Source organism: Heterodontus francisci, chromosome 4, assembly GCF_036365525.1.
Source record: "Heterodontus francisci isolate sHetFra1 chromosome 4, sHetFra1.hap1, whole genome shotgun sequence".
Lineage (NCBI taxonomy): Eukaryota > Metazoa > Chordata > Chondrichthyes > Heterodontiformes > Heterodontidae > Heterodontus > Heterodontus francisci.
In genome coordinates, this window is record NC_090374.1 from 152,604,610 (window position 1) to 152,622,988 (window position 18,379).

An 18,379-nucleotide genomic window follows, 5' to 3' on the forward strand; every position below is an offset into this window, starting at 1 on the left:
ACCATGTCAATGCAAATTCCTCCTTTCTTTAAAGCTTGCAGCTTTGGTGATGTGGTGCCCTGCAATGTGGACCGAGCCCTTCAATTAGATTCTGCAGTTAAAAATAACTGCATCAGCTTTTTAAAAAAATATAACCTTCTAGCTGCCAACATTAAAGCAGTTCAGTATGAAACTGAAATTCTACCATAAGTGAGAAAAGATATCGCTAACATATCATTCAAATAAAAATAAGTGAGGCTTGTGCTACTTCATTAAAGTGGCTCTGTAAGTTCATGTGACAAATAAGCTATTCATGGGTTGCATGCTCATCAACAACTCGTGATAGGAAGCAGTAGCCTTGGCTAGCTATTCTGAAGACTTCATGGCATCTTGTGTAATATTTACCTCGTGTCTTGTGGAATCATGTGACACTGTTTGAAAGACAGAGATCCTAGTTTGTCTCCTTCCACATGACAAGACAAACATGGGCCCATCTCATTCAAAAACATCCATGAAATAATTGACATTAGTTTTCAATTATTTTGGAATGTTCAGTTACTGCTCTGACAACATAGCATGGCTACAGATAAGCAAGACAATTAAAATAATTTACTATGTACAGTAATGTCAAAGATCCAACACTCCAAGCACTTTTTCTTCTTAAATACAATGAACGTACTTGGATTTAATAACCTTAACTATGCTTTTCAAACTAATTTATTACAGGATCAGATTCTGGATGTGGATGGCCAGTCAGCCCAACTGAATTCATTCAACGAGAACAATCTTAACGACTTCCCTACTGTAGCATTCAAGTGTTTCTTAAATGATTCCTCTATTACTCTACCTAGAAGTTACTCTGTATCATGAAGAATTTTGTGATAATTGTCCCAAAAGTAACTTTCTGTAGTTTGAACACCTATCCCAATATTTCATTCACATTTTAATTTAAAATTAGTATAATGCCTCAACTTTCTCTTTGTTCTTAAAAATCTTGCATCCCTCGAGATCAGCACTTCTCAGGTGGTTCCTTTCCAGCTTGAAAAGCCCAAGTCTCTCCAGTTGTTCCTCACAATTCAGACCCGACACAGCAGATCAGCCTTATGACTCTTCTCTGCATTCTCTCAGTGCTTAGACATCTCCTGGCCACCATATCTGGACTCTGTACTCAGGGTGTGGTCACACCTGTACAGTATTACCACTACCCTTGACATTCAGTGATATTACCATCATCTAATCCCCCACCAACACCCTGCCATGCCTCTACTGAATTGTACTTACCACCCAAGTCTGAATATTGTCCAGGTCTTGATGTATATAGGCATGGACTGCTTTATTATCGGTCGATGTGAGTGGAACTGAAGAACACAGTCCTAGGACTGAGATGATTGGCCTCCAACAAGTGCAACTATTTTCATAGGCCTCCTTCAGTTTCTCCTGTAACTCAACACCATTCACCGTGTAATAAGGGAAAATTGATGTACAGAGAGATTTGGGTGTTCAGGTCCATTGTTCCCTGAAGGTGGCAACGCAGGTCAATAGAGTGGTCAAGAAGGCATACGGCATGCTTTCCTTCATCGGACGGGGTATTGAGTACAAGAGTTGGCAGGTCATGTTACAGTTGTATAAGACCTTGGTTCGGCCACATTTGGAATACTGCGTGCAGTTCTGGTCGCCACATTACCAAAAGGATGTAGATGCTTTGGAGAGGGTGCAGAGGAGGTTCAACAGGATGTTGCCTGGTATGGAGGGCGCTAGCTATGAAGAGAGGTCGAGTAAATTAGGATTATTTTCATTAGAAAGACGGAGGTTGAGGGGGGACCTGATTGAGGTGTACAAAATCATGAAAGGTATAGACAGGGTGGATAGCAAGAAGCTTTAAGAAGCTTTTTCCACCCCAGAGTGGGGGATTCAATTACTTAGGGTCACGAGTTCAAAGTGAGAGGGGAAAAGTTTAGGGGGGATATGCGTGGAAAGTTCTTTACGCAGAGGGTGGTGGGTGCCTGGAACGCGTTGCCAGCGGAAGTGGTAGACGCGGGCACGATAGCGTCTTTTAAGATGTATCTAGACAGATACATGAATGGGCAGGAAGCAAAGAGATACAGACCCTTAGAAAATAGGCGACATGTTTAGATCGAGGATCTGGATCGGCGCAGGCTTGGAGGGCCGAAGGGCCTGTTCCTGTGCTGTAATTTTCTTTGTTCTTTTTCTTTGTGTACGTGGATTGTTTATTTATCCTGCCTATTTGCAGCTCTTTACCCTTGTCTCTTTTAAATTTCATCTGTCGTTCTTCAAATCTTGTCCAACTCATTTTGTAGTTCGAGTTGTCTCTCTCAATTCCACTGCCCTCCTAGTTTGGTAGCATTTGCAAATTTCACCATTTTGTATTAAATTTCTGAGTACAGATCACTGATGCAAATTAGAAACAGTAATACTTCCACCAACAAAGCACAGTTCTGCAAATATTAAATTTATAAAACTAAATATAAAAAGTACAAACCTTCCAGACCACCTTTCTGGTTGGAATTCATCAGGATCATCAAAGATTTCAGGATCCCTGTGGACAGCAAAGGCGACGAACAATGCTACATAACCTTTTGGGACCATGTAACCACATAGTGTGGTATCCTGTCAGAAACAGCACAAAAAATAGCAAATATTTAAAAACTCTCAAGTTAAAAAAAAAGGTATTTTTGAATTTAGTCTTCCACAAAAAAACAGGAAAGAACTTGAACATAAATATATAGCACCTTCTAAATGCAGTCAATCTTGGCACATAGGCAAAAGCTACAGTAAGAGAGTAGCACCAACAACTTGTGCAAGGAGCTGTAGGGATGGAATTCCACAGCATAAGGCCGAGGGAGCTAATGACATGGTCACCAATGCTGCTGATTAAAATCGGGGTGCTCAAAAGGCCAGAATTGGAGGAGTGCAGATATCTTGGAGGGCTGTCAGGCTGGAGATTACATCTAGTGAAGGATGACGCCATGGAGGAATTCCATCCCTACAGTGATCTGTACTCAGAAACTTGTCAGACTGCTTGTCTGACATCCAGTTCTGGGTGACCAGAAATTTCCTTCAATTAAATAATGGGAATCATTGTCTTTGATCCCTCCCACAAACTGTTCACTAGAGACAGTGGAGGGGTCAAGAAAGGCAGTGGTGGCATAGGGTTGGATGTCATCAATGTGGAAACTGACTGTTTTCAGATGATTTTGCCAAGGGGCAGCATGCGGATGAGAAACAGGAGGGGGGCAAGGATAGATCCTTAAGGGACACCAGAGCTAAAAGGTGCATGAGTGGGAAGAGAAGCCAGTGCAGGTAATTAGAGTCAGCACAGAAGGAGGCCATTCAGCCAATCGAGTCCATGCCGGCTCTCTGTAGAGCTATCCAATCAATTTCATTTCCCCGCTCTATCCCTGTAGTTCTGCAAATTTATTTCCCTCAAGTACCCATCCAAATTCCTTTTGAAATACCATTCATCGTCTCAACTTCCACCACTCTCACAGGCAGCCAGTTCCAGGTCACTACCACTTGACCCCTAGTCCTTGTACCATCAGCTAATAGGAACAGCTTTTGGCTACCCTATCTAAACTTGTCATTAGTCTTGTACACCTCTATCAAATCTCCTCAATCTCCTTTGTTCCAAGAAGAACAACCCCAGCTTCTCCAACCGAACCTTGTAGCGAAAATTCCTCATCCTTGGAACCATTCTGGTAAGTCTCCTCTGCACCCTCTCAACGACTCTCACATCCTTTCACAAGTGTGATTACCAGAACTGGACGCAATACTCTAGCTGTGGCCTAACCAGAGCTTTATAAAGGTTCAGCATAACTTTCCTGCTTTTGTACTCAATGCCTCTATTTATGAAGCCCAAAATCCCATATGCTTTACTAACCACTCTCTCAATATGTCCTGCCACCTTCAAAGATCAATGCATATGAACCTCCCAGGTCCCTCTGTCCTTGCACACTCTTTAGAACTGTACCATTTAGTCTACATTGTCTCTCCCTATCCCTTCTGCCAAAATGCATCACCTCACACTTCTCTGTATTAATTTCCACCTGGCACTTGTCTGCCCATTCTGCTTGTCTATCTATTTCCTGTTGCAGTTGATAGGTATCATCCTCACTGTCTGCCACTCCAGGTTTGGTGGTATCAACAGATTTTGAAATGTTACTCTGTATTCCAATATCCAAGTCATTGATAAATATTAAAAAAGCGGTGGGCCTGGCACTGATCCTTGGGCAACACCACTGTCTACCATCCTTCAGTCTGAAAAACAACTCTGCTTTCTATCCTTAAGCCAATTTTTTATACCATTGAATAATGACCCTCTTATTCCATGAGCCTCAATTTTGTTAACTAGCCCTTTATGTGGTACTTTGTTGAACACTTTCTTAAAATCCATATGAACAAGATCCATTGCTTTCCCTTTATCAAACTTCTCTGTTATTTCATCAAAAAATTCGATTAGATTAATCAAGCATGATGTACCTATATAAATCCGTGCTGGCTCTCCTTAATTAACTCAAACCTCTCTTTGGACTAGAATAGTTAGGTGCTTGATGGCCGGCACAGCCACGATGGGCCGAAGGGTCTGTTTCAGTGGTCTATGACTCCATGACTCTCCCAAATACTTGCTGATTTTTTCCCCTGATTATTGTTTCTAAAACCTTACCCACCACTGATGTTAAACTGACTAGCCTGTAGTTGCTAGGACTGCCCTTACACTCTTTCTTGAATAAGGGCATCACATTTGCCACTCTCCAATCCTTTGGCACCTTTCCCGTATCCAGAGAAGATTGGAAGATTATGGCAAGCCCTTCCGCTATCTCCACCCCCACTTCCTTTAGCAACCTGGAATACAAGCCATCCTGACCAGGCCATTTATTCACTAAGTATAGGGAGCCTTTCCAGTACATCCTTCCAATCAATTTTCACCCCGTCCAATACCTCGACCATCTCCACTTTTACCAATGGTATGTTGTCAGCATCCTCTTCCTTAAAAAACACCGAAACAAAGCACTCATTAAGTATTCAAGTCTTGTCCTGCACCTCTAAGCATACATCACCCTCTTTGCCCCAATAAGTCCCACCCCACCTCTTACTATTTACATGCCAGATGATGATTTTTGGGTTCCCTTTTATGTTAACTGCCATTCAATTCTCATTCTCTCTTTGCCAGTCCTATTTTCCTCTTCACTTCCCCTTTCAACTTAGTGTTTGGCTTCCATTACAGCCAGGTGAGAAAGGTGTCTAGGGGTCCCTTTCAGCCTTCACCTGGCCTTACCGAAACAGGGTTTAATTTTAAACACACTGTTTTTAGCTCCCCCTTGGTGAATCCTTGTTAATCGCTGTCCAATTATAAGGCAGAGAAACCAGAACAAACAGGTTTTCTTAGCTTTAAAGGAGAAAAGTTGAAATTCAACTTAAACTCTAATTCGGTTGATGCCTAGGGATACACGATGCGCCCACTCTAGCGTGCACATGCGATACACACGTGCAAATAGAGACAGAAAAAAGAATAAAGTGGAAAAGTTTGAGGCAATATCTGAAGAGTTTTTGTTACGGTTCTTCGAGCTCACTGTAGAGTGCTTGATTGTAGGTAGGTCTTGCTTTTTGTTGGGGCCCAGTATTCTTCTTAAACCTTGTTCGCTGTACGAGACTTTTCTCTCTTGAGTTCGTGTGTCTTCAGTGGATTCAGAGGCTTGTGAGAAAGAGATGAGAGAAGACAGGAGAGATCTTCTCAGACCAGGAGCAAACAGTCCTTTTCAGTTCAAACTGTTTGTACAATTCAGAAAAAACAGTTTGCCAAGCAGGCTAGTCAGGTGACCAGCTGGTCTGACCACATCGATTTGTGGATTCAGCTATCGCAGCAGTCATCCTGAAATTTGAGCTCCCACACCTTCAATGTCTGGTGCTTAAAGTCCATTATGGGTTAAATTGGATAAGGGAAGTAACCTCACTTGTCACTGTTGGTATGCAAATGTCCTCCATCCATGTCTGGCAGCCCTTGTAACAGGTCTTCTCTTCTTCACAGCAACAATTTGAAATTTAATGTCCATATGGCAAAATTAATATGCCTCATTCTTGGCAGGTGGGGGTCCAGCATGAAAGCCTGGTTCTTGCTTGAAGAATTCACCTAACATGCATCATACACCCTTCTTTTGTTGTTTCAGATTCTTTATCTCCCTCGTCACCCAAGGAGACCTTGCTTTGGTTCCCTTACCTTTCACCCTTGTTGGGATGTACCTAGCCTGTACCTGAAACCTCTCCTTAAATATCACCCACTGTTCCGTGATAGTTTTTTCTGACAATCTTTGGTTCCATTTTACCCTGGCTAGATCCCCTTTCATTGTTCCTTGCTCTTCTCCATTACTAATCTAAACCTTATGATATGACCACCACTCTTACCAAAGTGTTTCCCCACAGACATTTGGCCATTTTGACCCCGCTCATTCCCCAGCACCAGATCCAGCAATGCCTCCCTCCAGTATATTCTCAGTCCAACTAGGTCAAGGAAGTTCTCCAGAAGACATTTCAGAAATTTCTCTCCCTCCTTACCCTTTACTCTAACACTATCCCAAATCAATATTTGGCTAGTTAAAGTCCCCCAACATCACCAAGCTATATCTGATTTCCCAGTAGATCTGATCCTCCCTCTCTCTCTCGCTATTGGCCTCCAGAGAATACTCCCAGCATCATGATCACACCCTTTTTGCTTCTCATCTCTAACCAAATGAATTCTGTCTCAAGGACATCCTCTCTTTCCAACAATACAATGTCTCTTAATCAGCACTGCCATCCCACTTTTCTTTTTTTCCTTCTCTATCTTTTCTGAGCACTTTATATACTTGTATATTAGGTGTCCAGCCCTCACCATTTTTAAGCCACATATCCATTATTGTCAGTACATCAGATCCCCCACGTGGCTACTTGTGCTTGTAGCTCACCAACCTTATTCACCACACTTTGTGCATTTATGTACATGCATTGTAACCCTGTCCTTGTGTTCCTCGCAGTCCTTCTTTGTCTGTTCCTATCGAATATGGTACTACTTCCTTCGCTAATGCTATCTAACACTCTCACTCCTTTCTGCACCTTATTTCTCTTTTCTACTTCTATATGCTGGTGCCCACCCCCCTGCCAATTTAGTTTAAACCCTCCCCAACCACACTAGTGAACCTACCCGCGAACACATCAATCCCAGTCCTGTTGAGGTGCAACCCATTCCTTTTGAATAGGTGCTTCCTTCCCCAGAACTGGTCCCAATGTCACAAGAATCTGAAGACCTCCCTCCTGCATCATGCCTCAGGCCATGGATTGATCCTCCCCATCTTCCTACCATTGCTCTCGCTAGCGCATGGCACTGGGAGTAATCCAGAGATTACAGCTTTTGAGATCCTACTTTTTAAATCTCCTCCCTAGCTCCTGAAAGTCTGACCATAGGGACTTCAATACCTGCCCTCTCTCCGTCATTGGTACGGAGATGTACCATATCTTCTGGCTCTCTCCCTTCCCCCTGCAGAATATTTTGTACCCTGTCCATGATGTCCTTTGCCCTGGCACCAGGGAGATAACACACCAAGTGGGAGACACGATGACGGTTACAGAAATACCTGTCTATCCACCAACTATGGACTTGCCCATTATGACTGCAGTTCTACTCTTTGCTGTTCCCTCTTGTGCAGTCCCTTGCCTAGTGGTGCCCTGGGCTGGACTGCACGCCTTCAAGGTATTGTCACTCCCTGCAGCTCAGTACTGATTTGAGGATGGCACACACCCCGAAGACACTTGCACCTCCTGCCTCTTCCTATTCTTTGGGATGGCCACCCATCTATTATCTTGAACACTCACTGCTGATGGGGTGACCATCTCCTGGAGCATTCGATCCAGGAAACTCTCCTGCTCCCCGATGCACTGCAGTGACTCCAGCTGCCCCTCAAGCTCTGAAATCCTGAGCTTGAGCTCAAGCAGTTGGAGATACTTCCTACGCACGTGGTACTGCAAGACAAATGAATTGTCCTGATGTTCCCACATGGCGTAGGAATTACAAGCAATAGGTGTCCATGGTCTGAAACAAAATATCTCTATTCCCTCTTAAAATCTAGTTAGTACATTGTTTAAATTAATTTCAATCAATGCCTCTACACATACTCTGTGCTAATACTTTTATAATTCCCTTACTGCTATACTTACTAATTCTGTGGCTACAACTGCATATACAAGAACAGAACCATGCGAGTGCAGTCCCACCCAGGTGGATAACAGTGAAAAGGCATTGAAGGATTGTGTGGTAAACTGTCAAAGGCTGCTGACAGATTGAGAAGGACAAGGGGGAAGAGTTTACTTTTGTCACTTTCACATTTGCGATTTGATAAAAGCTGTCCTGGTACAATGACAGGGGCAGAAACCTGATTGGAGGATTTCAAACATGAAGATCCAGGAATGATGGGCATGGACTTGAGAGGCAGCAGCATATTCAAGGACTTCGAAGAGGAAAGGCAAGTTGGAGATCGGCTGGTAGTTTACAAGGATGGATAGGTCAAGAGTTTCTTTTTTTGACAACAGGGTTTAGGACAGCAGACTTGTAGCAGAGAGGGACAGATAGTACCTGAGGAGAGAAAATCTTTAACAATATCAGCTGACACAGGAACCAGGAAAGGGAGTTGGGTGATCAGCAGTTCAGTGGGAAGAGGGTTGAGGGAGCAGGAAGTGGTTTGCATGGACGAGATGAGCTGAGAGTGGGAAGTGGGGGGGTGGTGAAAGTCAGGAGAGAAACGAGAGAAAGATGTAAGCTTAGGACTAAGTCTGGGGGCAGAGGGTGGGAGGGGGGGTACCTTAGAGGAAGTTTGGCACAGAGAACTAGGAGAAGGGAGGGAAGCAGCAAAAGCAGCTGATCGGACGGTCTTATTCTTCGTGACAAGAAGCTCATAAGTTCATTGCACATGCTGTCAGAGGTGAGGGTGGAGGAGACAGGGGTTTAAGAAGATCGTTTATGGTTAGAAAAAGAAGCTGGAGGTTATCTTTGCACCTGGCTACAGGTGAGGTCCCAGAGGACTGGAGAATAGCCAATGTTGTTCCTTTGTTTAAGAAGGGTAGCAAGGATAATCCAGGAAATTATAGGCTGGTGAGCCTTACGTCAGTGGTAGGGAAATTATTAGAGGGGATTCTTCGGGACAGGATTTACTCCCATTTGGAAACAAACAAACTTATTAGCGAGAGGCAGCATGGTTTTGTGAAGGGGAGGTCGTGTCTCACTAATTTGATTGAGTTTTTTGAGGAAGTGATGAAGATGATTGATGAAGGAAGGGCAGTGGATGTTATCTATATGGACTTCAGTAAAGTCTTTGACAAGGTCCCTCATGGCAGACTGGTACAAAAGGTGAAGTCACACGGGATCAGAGGTGAGCTGGCAAGATGGATACAGAACTGGCTCAGTCATAGAAGACAGAGGGTAGAAGTGGAAGGGTGCTTTCTGAATGGAGGGATGTGACTCGTGGTGTTCCGCAGGGATCAATGCTGGGACCTTTGCTGTTTGTAGTATATATAAATGATTGAGGAAAATGTAGCTGGTCTGATTAATACGTTTGCGGACGACACAAAGGTTGGTAGAGTTGCGGATAGTGATGAGGATTGTCAGAGGATACAGCAGGATATAGATCGGTTGGAGACTTGGGCGGAGAAATGGCAGATGGAGCTTAATCCGGACAAATGTGAGGTAATGCATTTTGGAAGGTCTAATGCAGGTGGGACGTATACAGTAAATGGAAGAACCCCTAGGAATATTGACAGGCAGAGAGATCTGGGCGTACAGGACCACAGATCACTGAAAGTGGCAACGCAGGTGGATAAGGTAGTCAAGGCGGCATACAACTTGTTTGCCTTCATCGGGCGGGGCATAGAGCATAAAAATTGGCAAGTCATGTTGCAGCTGTACAGAACATTGTATAGTTTGGGGCGGCGCAGTGGTTAGCACCGCAGTCTCACAGCTCCAGCGACCCGGGTTCAATTCTGGGTACTGCCTGTATGGAGTTTGCAAGTTCTCCCTGTGTCTGCGTGGGTTTCCTCCGGGTGCTCCGGTTTCCTCCCACAGCCAGAAGACTTGCAGGTTGATAGGTAATTTGGCCATTGTAAATTGCCCCTAGTATAGGTAGGTGGTAGGGGAATATAGGGACAGGTGAGGATGTGGTAGGAATATGGGATTAGTGTAGGATTAGTATAAATGGGTGTTTAATGGTCGGCACAGACTCTGTGGGCTGAAGGGCCTGTTTCAGTGCTGTATCTCTAAATCAAAAAATCAAATCAACTTTAGTTAGGCCACACTTAGAATATTGCGTGCAATTCTGGTCGCCACACTACCAGAAGGACATGGAGGCTTTGGAGAGGATACAGAAGAGGTTTACCAGGATGTTGCCTGGTCTGGAGGGCATTAGCTGTGAGGAGAGGTTGGATAAACTCGGATTGTTTTCACTGGAACGACGGAGATGGAGGGGCGACATGATAGAGGTTTACAAAGTTATGAGCAGCATGGACAGAGTGGATAGTCAGAAGCTTTTCCCCAGGGTGGAAGAGTCAGTTACTAGGGCACATAGGTTTAAGGTGAGAGGGGCAAAGTTTAGAGGGGATGTGCGAGGCAAGTTCTTTACGCAGAGGGTGGTGAGTGCCTGGAACTTGCTGCCGGGGGAGGTGGTGGAAGCAGGTATGATAGCGACGTTTAAGAGGCATCTTGACAAATACATGAATAGGATGGAAATAGAGGGATACGGTCCCCGGAAGTGCAGGAGGTTTTAGTTTAGGCAGGCATCAAGATCGGCGCAGGCTTGGAGGGCCGAATGGCCTGTTCCTGTGCTGTACTGTTCTTTGTTCTTGTCCAGGATGATCCTAGAATATTGAACAGTTTTGGTGGACAAGGGAAGGACCCTGTGGTGCTTTAGGTGGACGAGCCGGATCTGGTGGTGAATGACTGAAGCAGCTGTCTGTCATATCCATTCAAATATGCATTCCTTGGATCCAAGAGAGCAAAGATCAGGGGCGTATGAGGGGGAACTGTTAGGGTGAAAAAAGACAATGGTTTTAATGGGGACGAGGGCAAAGGTGGAGGTGAGAGTGTGGCTGAGCAGATTGGCAGCTGTAGAAATGTCGCGATGAATGGAGGACCAAAGGATAGACAGTGGTCATTTTGAAAGTGCAGTTGGAAGAGAATTTTTTTTTCAGGAGTGGACACAGAAGGAAGTATGACTGGGTAGGGGAAGGGAGACGTGGGTGGATAGAGATATAACAAAGTGATCAGAGATGGCCTTATCTGTGATTGACACAATGTGGGTAGCAAGGCCATGTGAGATGGCAAGGTCAAGGGGGTGGTCATGAAAATGGGTTGGGGGTGTTTATATGGAGTTGCTGCACGAGCGCTTTGGTTGCAGAATTGGGAGCTACAGTGCTGTGGCTCTCTCTCTCCAATCTGCTTTTGAATACAATGAGGTTCCATTACCAGCATGGCATAATCCCATAATCACTGAATGCCCTTTAACATAGTAAAACCTCCCAAGGCGTTTCACATTAGTGTAATCAGACAAAAGTTGACACTGAATCAATGAAGGAGACATTAGGATAGGTGACCAAAAGCTTGATCAAAGAGGTAGGTTTTAAGAAGCATCTTCAAAGAGGAGAGGTGGAGAGGGAGAGGCAGAGAAGTTTAGGGAACGAACTCTAGAGTTTTGGGCCAAGGCAGAAGAGATGACTGCCAATGGTGGGGCAATAAAAAATGGGATTGGACAACAGGTTAGAATTATGGGAATGCATTCTTCTCAATGTGCTGTAGGGATGGTCAAAGTTAGATATAGGGAGAATAATCTAGGCTTTGAGATTTGAACACAAGGATGAGAATTTTTCTTTAAAAAAAAAAGAGGACATGCCTAGAATGGGTGATTCTGCAACTAATTAGATAACTCTTTCAAACTGGCACAGACATTATGGGCTGTGTGGCCCCCACCTGTGCTGCAAGATTCTATGGAAAGGTTTCTGTTATGATCGCATCTGTTACATTAAAAATAGCTACATCAAGAAAGTCAATACCTGCTTTGCGATTCTTCGTCCACCAATAAAGGATGGCCAGAGTCTTTCCACCTCGAGAAGCACATGGTTCAAGTAATCTTCATTTTCTTGTGCACGTTTGCGAATATCGATCTGATTAGAGATAAACATGACACTGAACATCTGCATCAAAATACAGCGTGAACTAAATGTGGGCCTGGAGTCCACTGTAATTTCATTATTGCATGGATAATCCTAAACACTAGAAATTGCAGGCTCCGTTGCTGGTATGGAACCTTGCTAGATTCAAGCGCAGATCGGGGAGAGGGTTATAGTACTGCAGCCACCAATTCTGCAACCGGAGCATAGAGTCATGGAGTCATTTACAGTACAGCATGAGTGCAGCAAGGGCCCATCCTGTGAGAGTCTATTAACGTCTGCTCTTCTGTACAGCAATGGTTACCATTCCATACACAAGTTTCATTCTGGAGAAATTGAGCTAGATATTTTATTAAGATTATAGAACATTTGAAAACTCCACAAAATCATACCCGGCAATAAAAGAACCATTCAACTCGGTGAATGTAAGTGATCTTGAACCTTGTCTTGATAGAGTAATTCTATGCAAAATTTATCCTGCCGTCAGGTCAGTGATGGATTTTTTGTTACAGCACTCAACTTGCACAGTTCATATCCATAGCTATGTTCATTGTATTGGTCTGAATAATGACACCAGACTCTGTCATGTCAAATTATCCTGCACCACCACAAATGTGAACATTGTCTGTTATTGTACTGGTTATGTTGAGACTCATATCATGTTATGCTGTGTAAATAGTAAATAAATATAGCAGCTAGTTTGCGATATAAAGCATGTTGTGCCTAATTCATACTACCTACAGAATCAAGGAATGTCACATTTGGCCGACCAGGTTCTGCGCTGGTGATTTTCCCCATATGACCAATTTAGTATAATCACACCCTTCTTTCTGTATGCTCTCTTACCCTTTGATATTCCACCTAGTCTAATCTCATTCCCCATAACCTGCAATATTTTACCCTGTCCATTCCCACTCTCCTGCTTGCTCCCCATCTCTTAATATCACTCTTTTTCAAGCAAATATCTAAATACATTTCAAAAGAACTTATGGGCTCAACTTCAACGATAAAAATAGTCAATCTCCTCAGTAGTGCTGCAGTTATTTAATGCCACCAGGTTGAAATACAATCACTGTCATTATGCAAGTCAATGCTGCAACCAATTTGTGCACGACACTGTTCCACAAGCAGGAATCAGACGAATGGTCTGTTAATCTGGTGGAGGTACATGCTGGCCAGGATAATGGGGGAGCTCCCTGCTCTCACATTTGAGAGAGCTTGTGCATTTTGATCAAATATTTCTGGATAGGCTTTTGTAAATCAGCTCAAATCAACTAACAGGCCAAGTGTGGCGCAGCACTGTACCCAGAAGGGAGTTGAGACATTGCTAGTACTTGTCCTGAAATTTCAGTGTTTGGAATTAGTATTCTGAAAAGCATGCAATAAGATTCTCATTAACTACATGGGAAGAGGGTTTACATATATGGCAACCTTCTTTCAAAGCTCAAGTGCATTAAGGAATTCAGTGGCCTTCACATGGAATCAAATGAGCCAAGTTATGCCCTGCTTGGTTCAGGGCAAATATGCCTGATGCTCCAAAACCCCTTTATTCCAACAACAAATTCACACTACAAGCGGAGCATCATACAAACTGGAGAGCCTGTTTTGTGTTTCAGATTTCATTTCCTATTAACATACTGAATACCCATTGATTAATAATTACTGACTTTGTGTAAGTATTGGACTCCTGGCTGAATGTTCTGGTCACTGGGAGCTTGGGATAGAGCATTATTGGATTGGGACTGATTTCAATAGAGGTGATCTCATTCATTACTTTCTCCAAGAATTTAAGACCTGATTTTAGCCACCACTCACCAACAACCCCACCCCCACGGCACTTGATGAGAACAGGGTGCGAGTGGGTTAAAATATTAGGAAAAAGCCGTCATTTAATTCACGTCGGCAGAGTACTGTGAGAACAGCGCAGAAGGTCCGAGAGCACAGCCAGGATAAAGCAGCGGTGGAGAGTGCGCACGACACGAGGAAACCAAGAAACAAAATCAAGTGACGTCATAGGAAAGCGGATAAATGATTGGTTAGTAAGTATATCTCTTTTTGTCTCTCTAAACTAGGGCAGTTTTTCAAATTAGGAGCCAGGAAATTAATAACCTCAATCAGGGTGAGTATAACAGTGAGTGAATAAATAATAGCAGTACAGAGCAGATCTAGAAGCATTAATTAAAGTAGTTTAAACAAGGTACCAAACAGATTCTCAAAAATGGAATGGAGTCTTTTTTTTTTAAGATCATGGATGGGCAGCTGCGACCTGTTGCTGGCCATGCCTGCACCATGTGGGAACTCCAGCATACTTCATGTGCCTTGGGCGACTACACATGTAGAGAGCGTCTCCAGCTGCTACAGCTCGAGCTCAGAATTTGTGAGCTTGAGGTGCAGCTGGAATCACTGCGGAGCATCAGGGAGCAGGTGAGTTTCCTGGATTGTACTTTCCAGGAGGTGGTCACCCCACAGGAAGTAAGAACTCAGGATAGTAGATAGGGAGTCATCCAGAAGACTAGAAGAGGCAGGAGTCTTCAGGGTGTGTCACTCTCTAACAGGTACTCAGCATTGAAGACTGCTGGGAGTGACGATACCCTGAAGGAGTGCAGTCCATACCATGCACCGATGGGCAAGGGACTGCACAGGAGGTAACAGAAAGCTGTAGAAATGCAGTTGTTGTAGGAAATTCCATGGTCAGGGGACAGACAGGCACTTCTGTAGCCACCATCCTGAGTCCCACATGGTGTGTTGCCTCCCTGGTGCCAGGGTAAAAGGATATTCTGCAGGGGGGAGGGAATGAGCCAGAAGTTGTGGTACATCCTGGTACCAATGAAATATTAAGGTCCGACAGTCAGACTTTCAGGAGCTGGTGAGAGGAGGACTTTGAAGGTAGTAATTTCTGGATTACTCCCAGTGCCATGCACTAGAGAGAATAGCAATAGGAAGATGGGAAGGATCAATGCATGGCTTGAAGCATGGTGCAGGAGGGAGGGCTTCAGATTTTTGGGGCATTGGGGCAGATGGCACCTATTTAAAAGGGACTGATTGCAACTCAAAAGGACTGGGACCGATGTGCTTGCAGGGAGGTTTCTAAACTAAATTAGGAGGAGGAGGAGCACCAGCATATATAAGGAGAAAGCAGTGAGTGTTGAACATACTAGAGAAGGAAGCAGTTCCATATTAGATAGGAGCAGACTGAGAGGGGCTACGAGGAATACAAAAACAGGATTATAATACATGTATGTAAATACACAAAGTGTCGAGCTTCTTGAGTGTTGTTGGAGATGCACCCATCCAGGCAAGTGGAGAGGATTCAATCACACTCCTGACTTGTGTCTTGTAGATGGTGGACAGACTTTGGGGAGTCAGAAGGTGAGTTACTCGCCTCAGGATTCCTAGCCTCTGACCTGCTCTTGTAGCCACGGTATTTATATGGCTACTCCAGTTCAGTTTCTGGTCAATGGTAGCCCCTAGGATGTTGATAGTGGGGGATTCAGCGATGGTAACGCTGTTGAATATCAAGGGGAGATGGTTAGATTCTCTCTTGTTGGGGATGGTCATTGCCTGGCGCTTGTGTGGCGCGAATGTTACTTGCCACTTATCAGCCCAAGCCTGGATATTGTCCAGGTCTTGCTGCATTTCTACACGGACTGCTTCAGTATCTGAGGAGTTACGAATGGTGCTGAACATTGTGCAATCAGCGAACATCCCCACTTCTGACCTTATGATTGAAGGAAGGTCATTGATGAAGCAGCTGAAGATGGTTGAGCCTAGGACACTACCCTGAGGAACTCCTGCAGTGATGTCCTGGAGCTCAGATGATTGACCTCCAACAACCACAGCCATCTTCCTTTGCACTAGGTATGACTCCAGCCAGCGGAGAGTTTTCCCCCTGATTCCCATCGACCTCAGTTTTGCTAGGGCTCATTGATGCCATACTTGATCAAATGCTGCCTTGATGTCAAGGGCAGTCACTCTCACCTCACCTCTTGAGTTCAGCCCTTTTGTCCATGTTTGAACCAAGGATGTAATGAGGTCAGGAGCTGAGTGGCCCTGGTGGAACCCAAACTGAGCGTCACTGAGCAGGTTATTGCTAAGCAAGTGCCGCTTGATAGCACTGTTGATGACACCTTCCATCACTTTACTGATGATAGAGTGAGTCGGCTGTTGGGGCGGTAATTGGCCGGGTTGGATTTGTCCTGCTTTTTGTGTACAGGACATACCTGGGCAATTTTCCACATTGCAGGGTAGATGCCAGTGTTGTAGCTGTACTGGAACAGCTTGGGAAGGGGCGTGGCAAGTTCTGGAGCACAGGTCTTCAGTACTATTGCCGGAATATTGTCAGGGCCCATAGCTTTTACAGTATCCAGTGCCTTCAGTCGTTTCTTGATATCACGCGGAGTGAATTGAATTGGCTGAAGTCTGGCATCTGTGATGTTGGGGACTTCAGGAGGAGGCCGAGATGGATCATCCATTTGACACTTCTGGTTGAAGATTGTTGCAAATGCTTCAGCCTCATCTTTCGCACTGATGTGCTGGGCTCCCCCATCATTGAGGATGGGGATATTTGTGGAGCCACCTCCTCCAGTTAGTTGTTTAATTGTCCACCACCATTCACAGCTGGATGTGGCAGGACTGCAGAGCTTAGATCTGATCTGTTGGTTATGGGATCGCTTAGCTCTGTCTATTGCATGCTGCTTACGCAGTTTGGCACACGGATAGTCCTGTACTGTAGCTTCACCAGGGTGACACCTCATTTTGAGGTATGCCTGGTGCTGCTTCTGGCATGCCCTCCTGCACTCTTCATTGAACCAGGGCTGGTAATGGTAGAGTGGGGGATATGCTGGGCCATGAGGTTACAGATTGTGGTTGAGTACAATTCTGCTGCTGCTGATGGCCCACAGCGCCTCATGGATGCCCAGTTTTGCATTGCTAGATCTGTTCGAAATCTATCCCATTTAGCACGGTGATAGTGCCACACAACACAATGGACGGTATCCTCAATGTGAAGGCGGGACTTCGTCTCCATGAGGACTGTGCGGTGGTCACTCCTACCAATAGAGTCATGGACAGAAGCATCTGCAGCAGGTAGATTGGTGAGGACGAGGTCAAGTATGCTCGACACCATCCAGGATGATGATGAAGATGATGAAGATGAAGAAGAAGAAGATGAAGATGACGTAGAAGAAGATGAAGAAGATGAAGAAGAAGAAGAAGATGATGAAGAAGATGAAGATGAAGAAGATGAAGAAGGAGAAGAAGATGAAGAAGCAGGAGCAGAAGAAGAAGAAGGAGCAGAAGGAGAAGAAGAAGAAGAAGATGAAGATGATGAAGATGATGATGAAGATGAAGATGATGAAGATGAAGAAGGAGAAGAAGATGAAGAAGGAGCAGAAGATGAAGAAGAAGGAGAAGAAGAAGACGAAGAAGAAGATGAAGCAGAAGGAGGAGAAGAAGAAGAAGAAGAAGGAGTAGGTGAAGAAGAAGGAGAAGAAGATGAAGGAGCAGAAGATGAGGATGAAGATGAAGAAGAAGGAGCAGAAGATGAAGAATTAGAAGAAGAAGGAGCAGAAGGAGAAGAAGATGAAGAAGGAGCAGAATCTGAAGAAGGAGCAGAAGATGAAGAAGAAGAAGAAGATGATGATGAAGAAGCAGGAGCAGATGAAGAAGGAGAAGGAGAAGGAGGAGGAGGAGGAGGAGGAGGAGGAGGAGAAGAAGAAGAAGAAGAAGATGAAGAAGAAGAGGAGGAAGGAGGAGGAGAAGAAGAAGAAAGAAGGAAGAAGAAAGAAGAAAGAAGAAAGAAGGAAGAAGGAAGAAGGAAGAAGAGGAAGAAGAAGAAGAAGAAGAAGAAGAAGGAGCAGAAGATGAAGAAGAAGAAGAGGAAGGAGGAGAAGAAGAAGAGGAAGGAGGAGAAGAAGAAGAAGAAGAAGGAGAAGAAGATGAAGATGAAGAAGAAGAAGAAGGAGCAGAAGATGAAGAAGAAGAAGAAGATGAAGAAGGTGATGAAGAAGAAGGAGCAGAAGATGAAGGAGCAGAAGATGAAGAAGAAGAGGAGGAAGGAGGAGGAGAAGAAGGAGCAGAAGATGAAGAAGAACAAGAAGATGAAGAAGGAGATGAAGAAGAAGGAGCAGAAGATGAAGGAGCAGAAGATGAAGGAGAAGGAGAAGAAGATGAAGAAGATGAAGGAGAAGGAGAAGAAGATGAAGAA

At 44.4% G+C, this 18,379-nt stretch overlaps 1 protein-coding gene across 5 annotated transcripts in view; it reads right to left on the reverse strand.

Moving 5' to 3' along the window:
* Positions 1-18,379, reverse strand: part of LOC137369315 (uncharacterized) — a 265,372-nt gene that overhangs the window by 57,683 nt on the left and 189,310 nt on the right. For all 5 annotated transcript variants that reach the window (XM_068030360.1, XM_068030358.1, XM_068030361.1 and 2 more), the window contains 2 exons: positions 12,058-12,168; positions 2,480-2,607 (listed from right to left, as the gene is read on the reverse strand). In XM_068030360.1, coding sequence (XP_067886461.1) covers positions 2,480-2,607; positions 12,058-12,168 — 239 coding nt within the window. The remainder of the gene's footprint in view (positions 1-2,479; positions 2,608-12,057; positions 12,169-18,379) is intronic.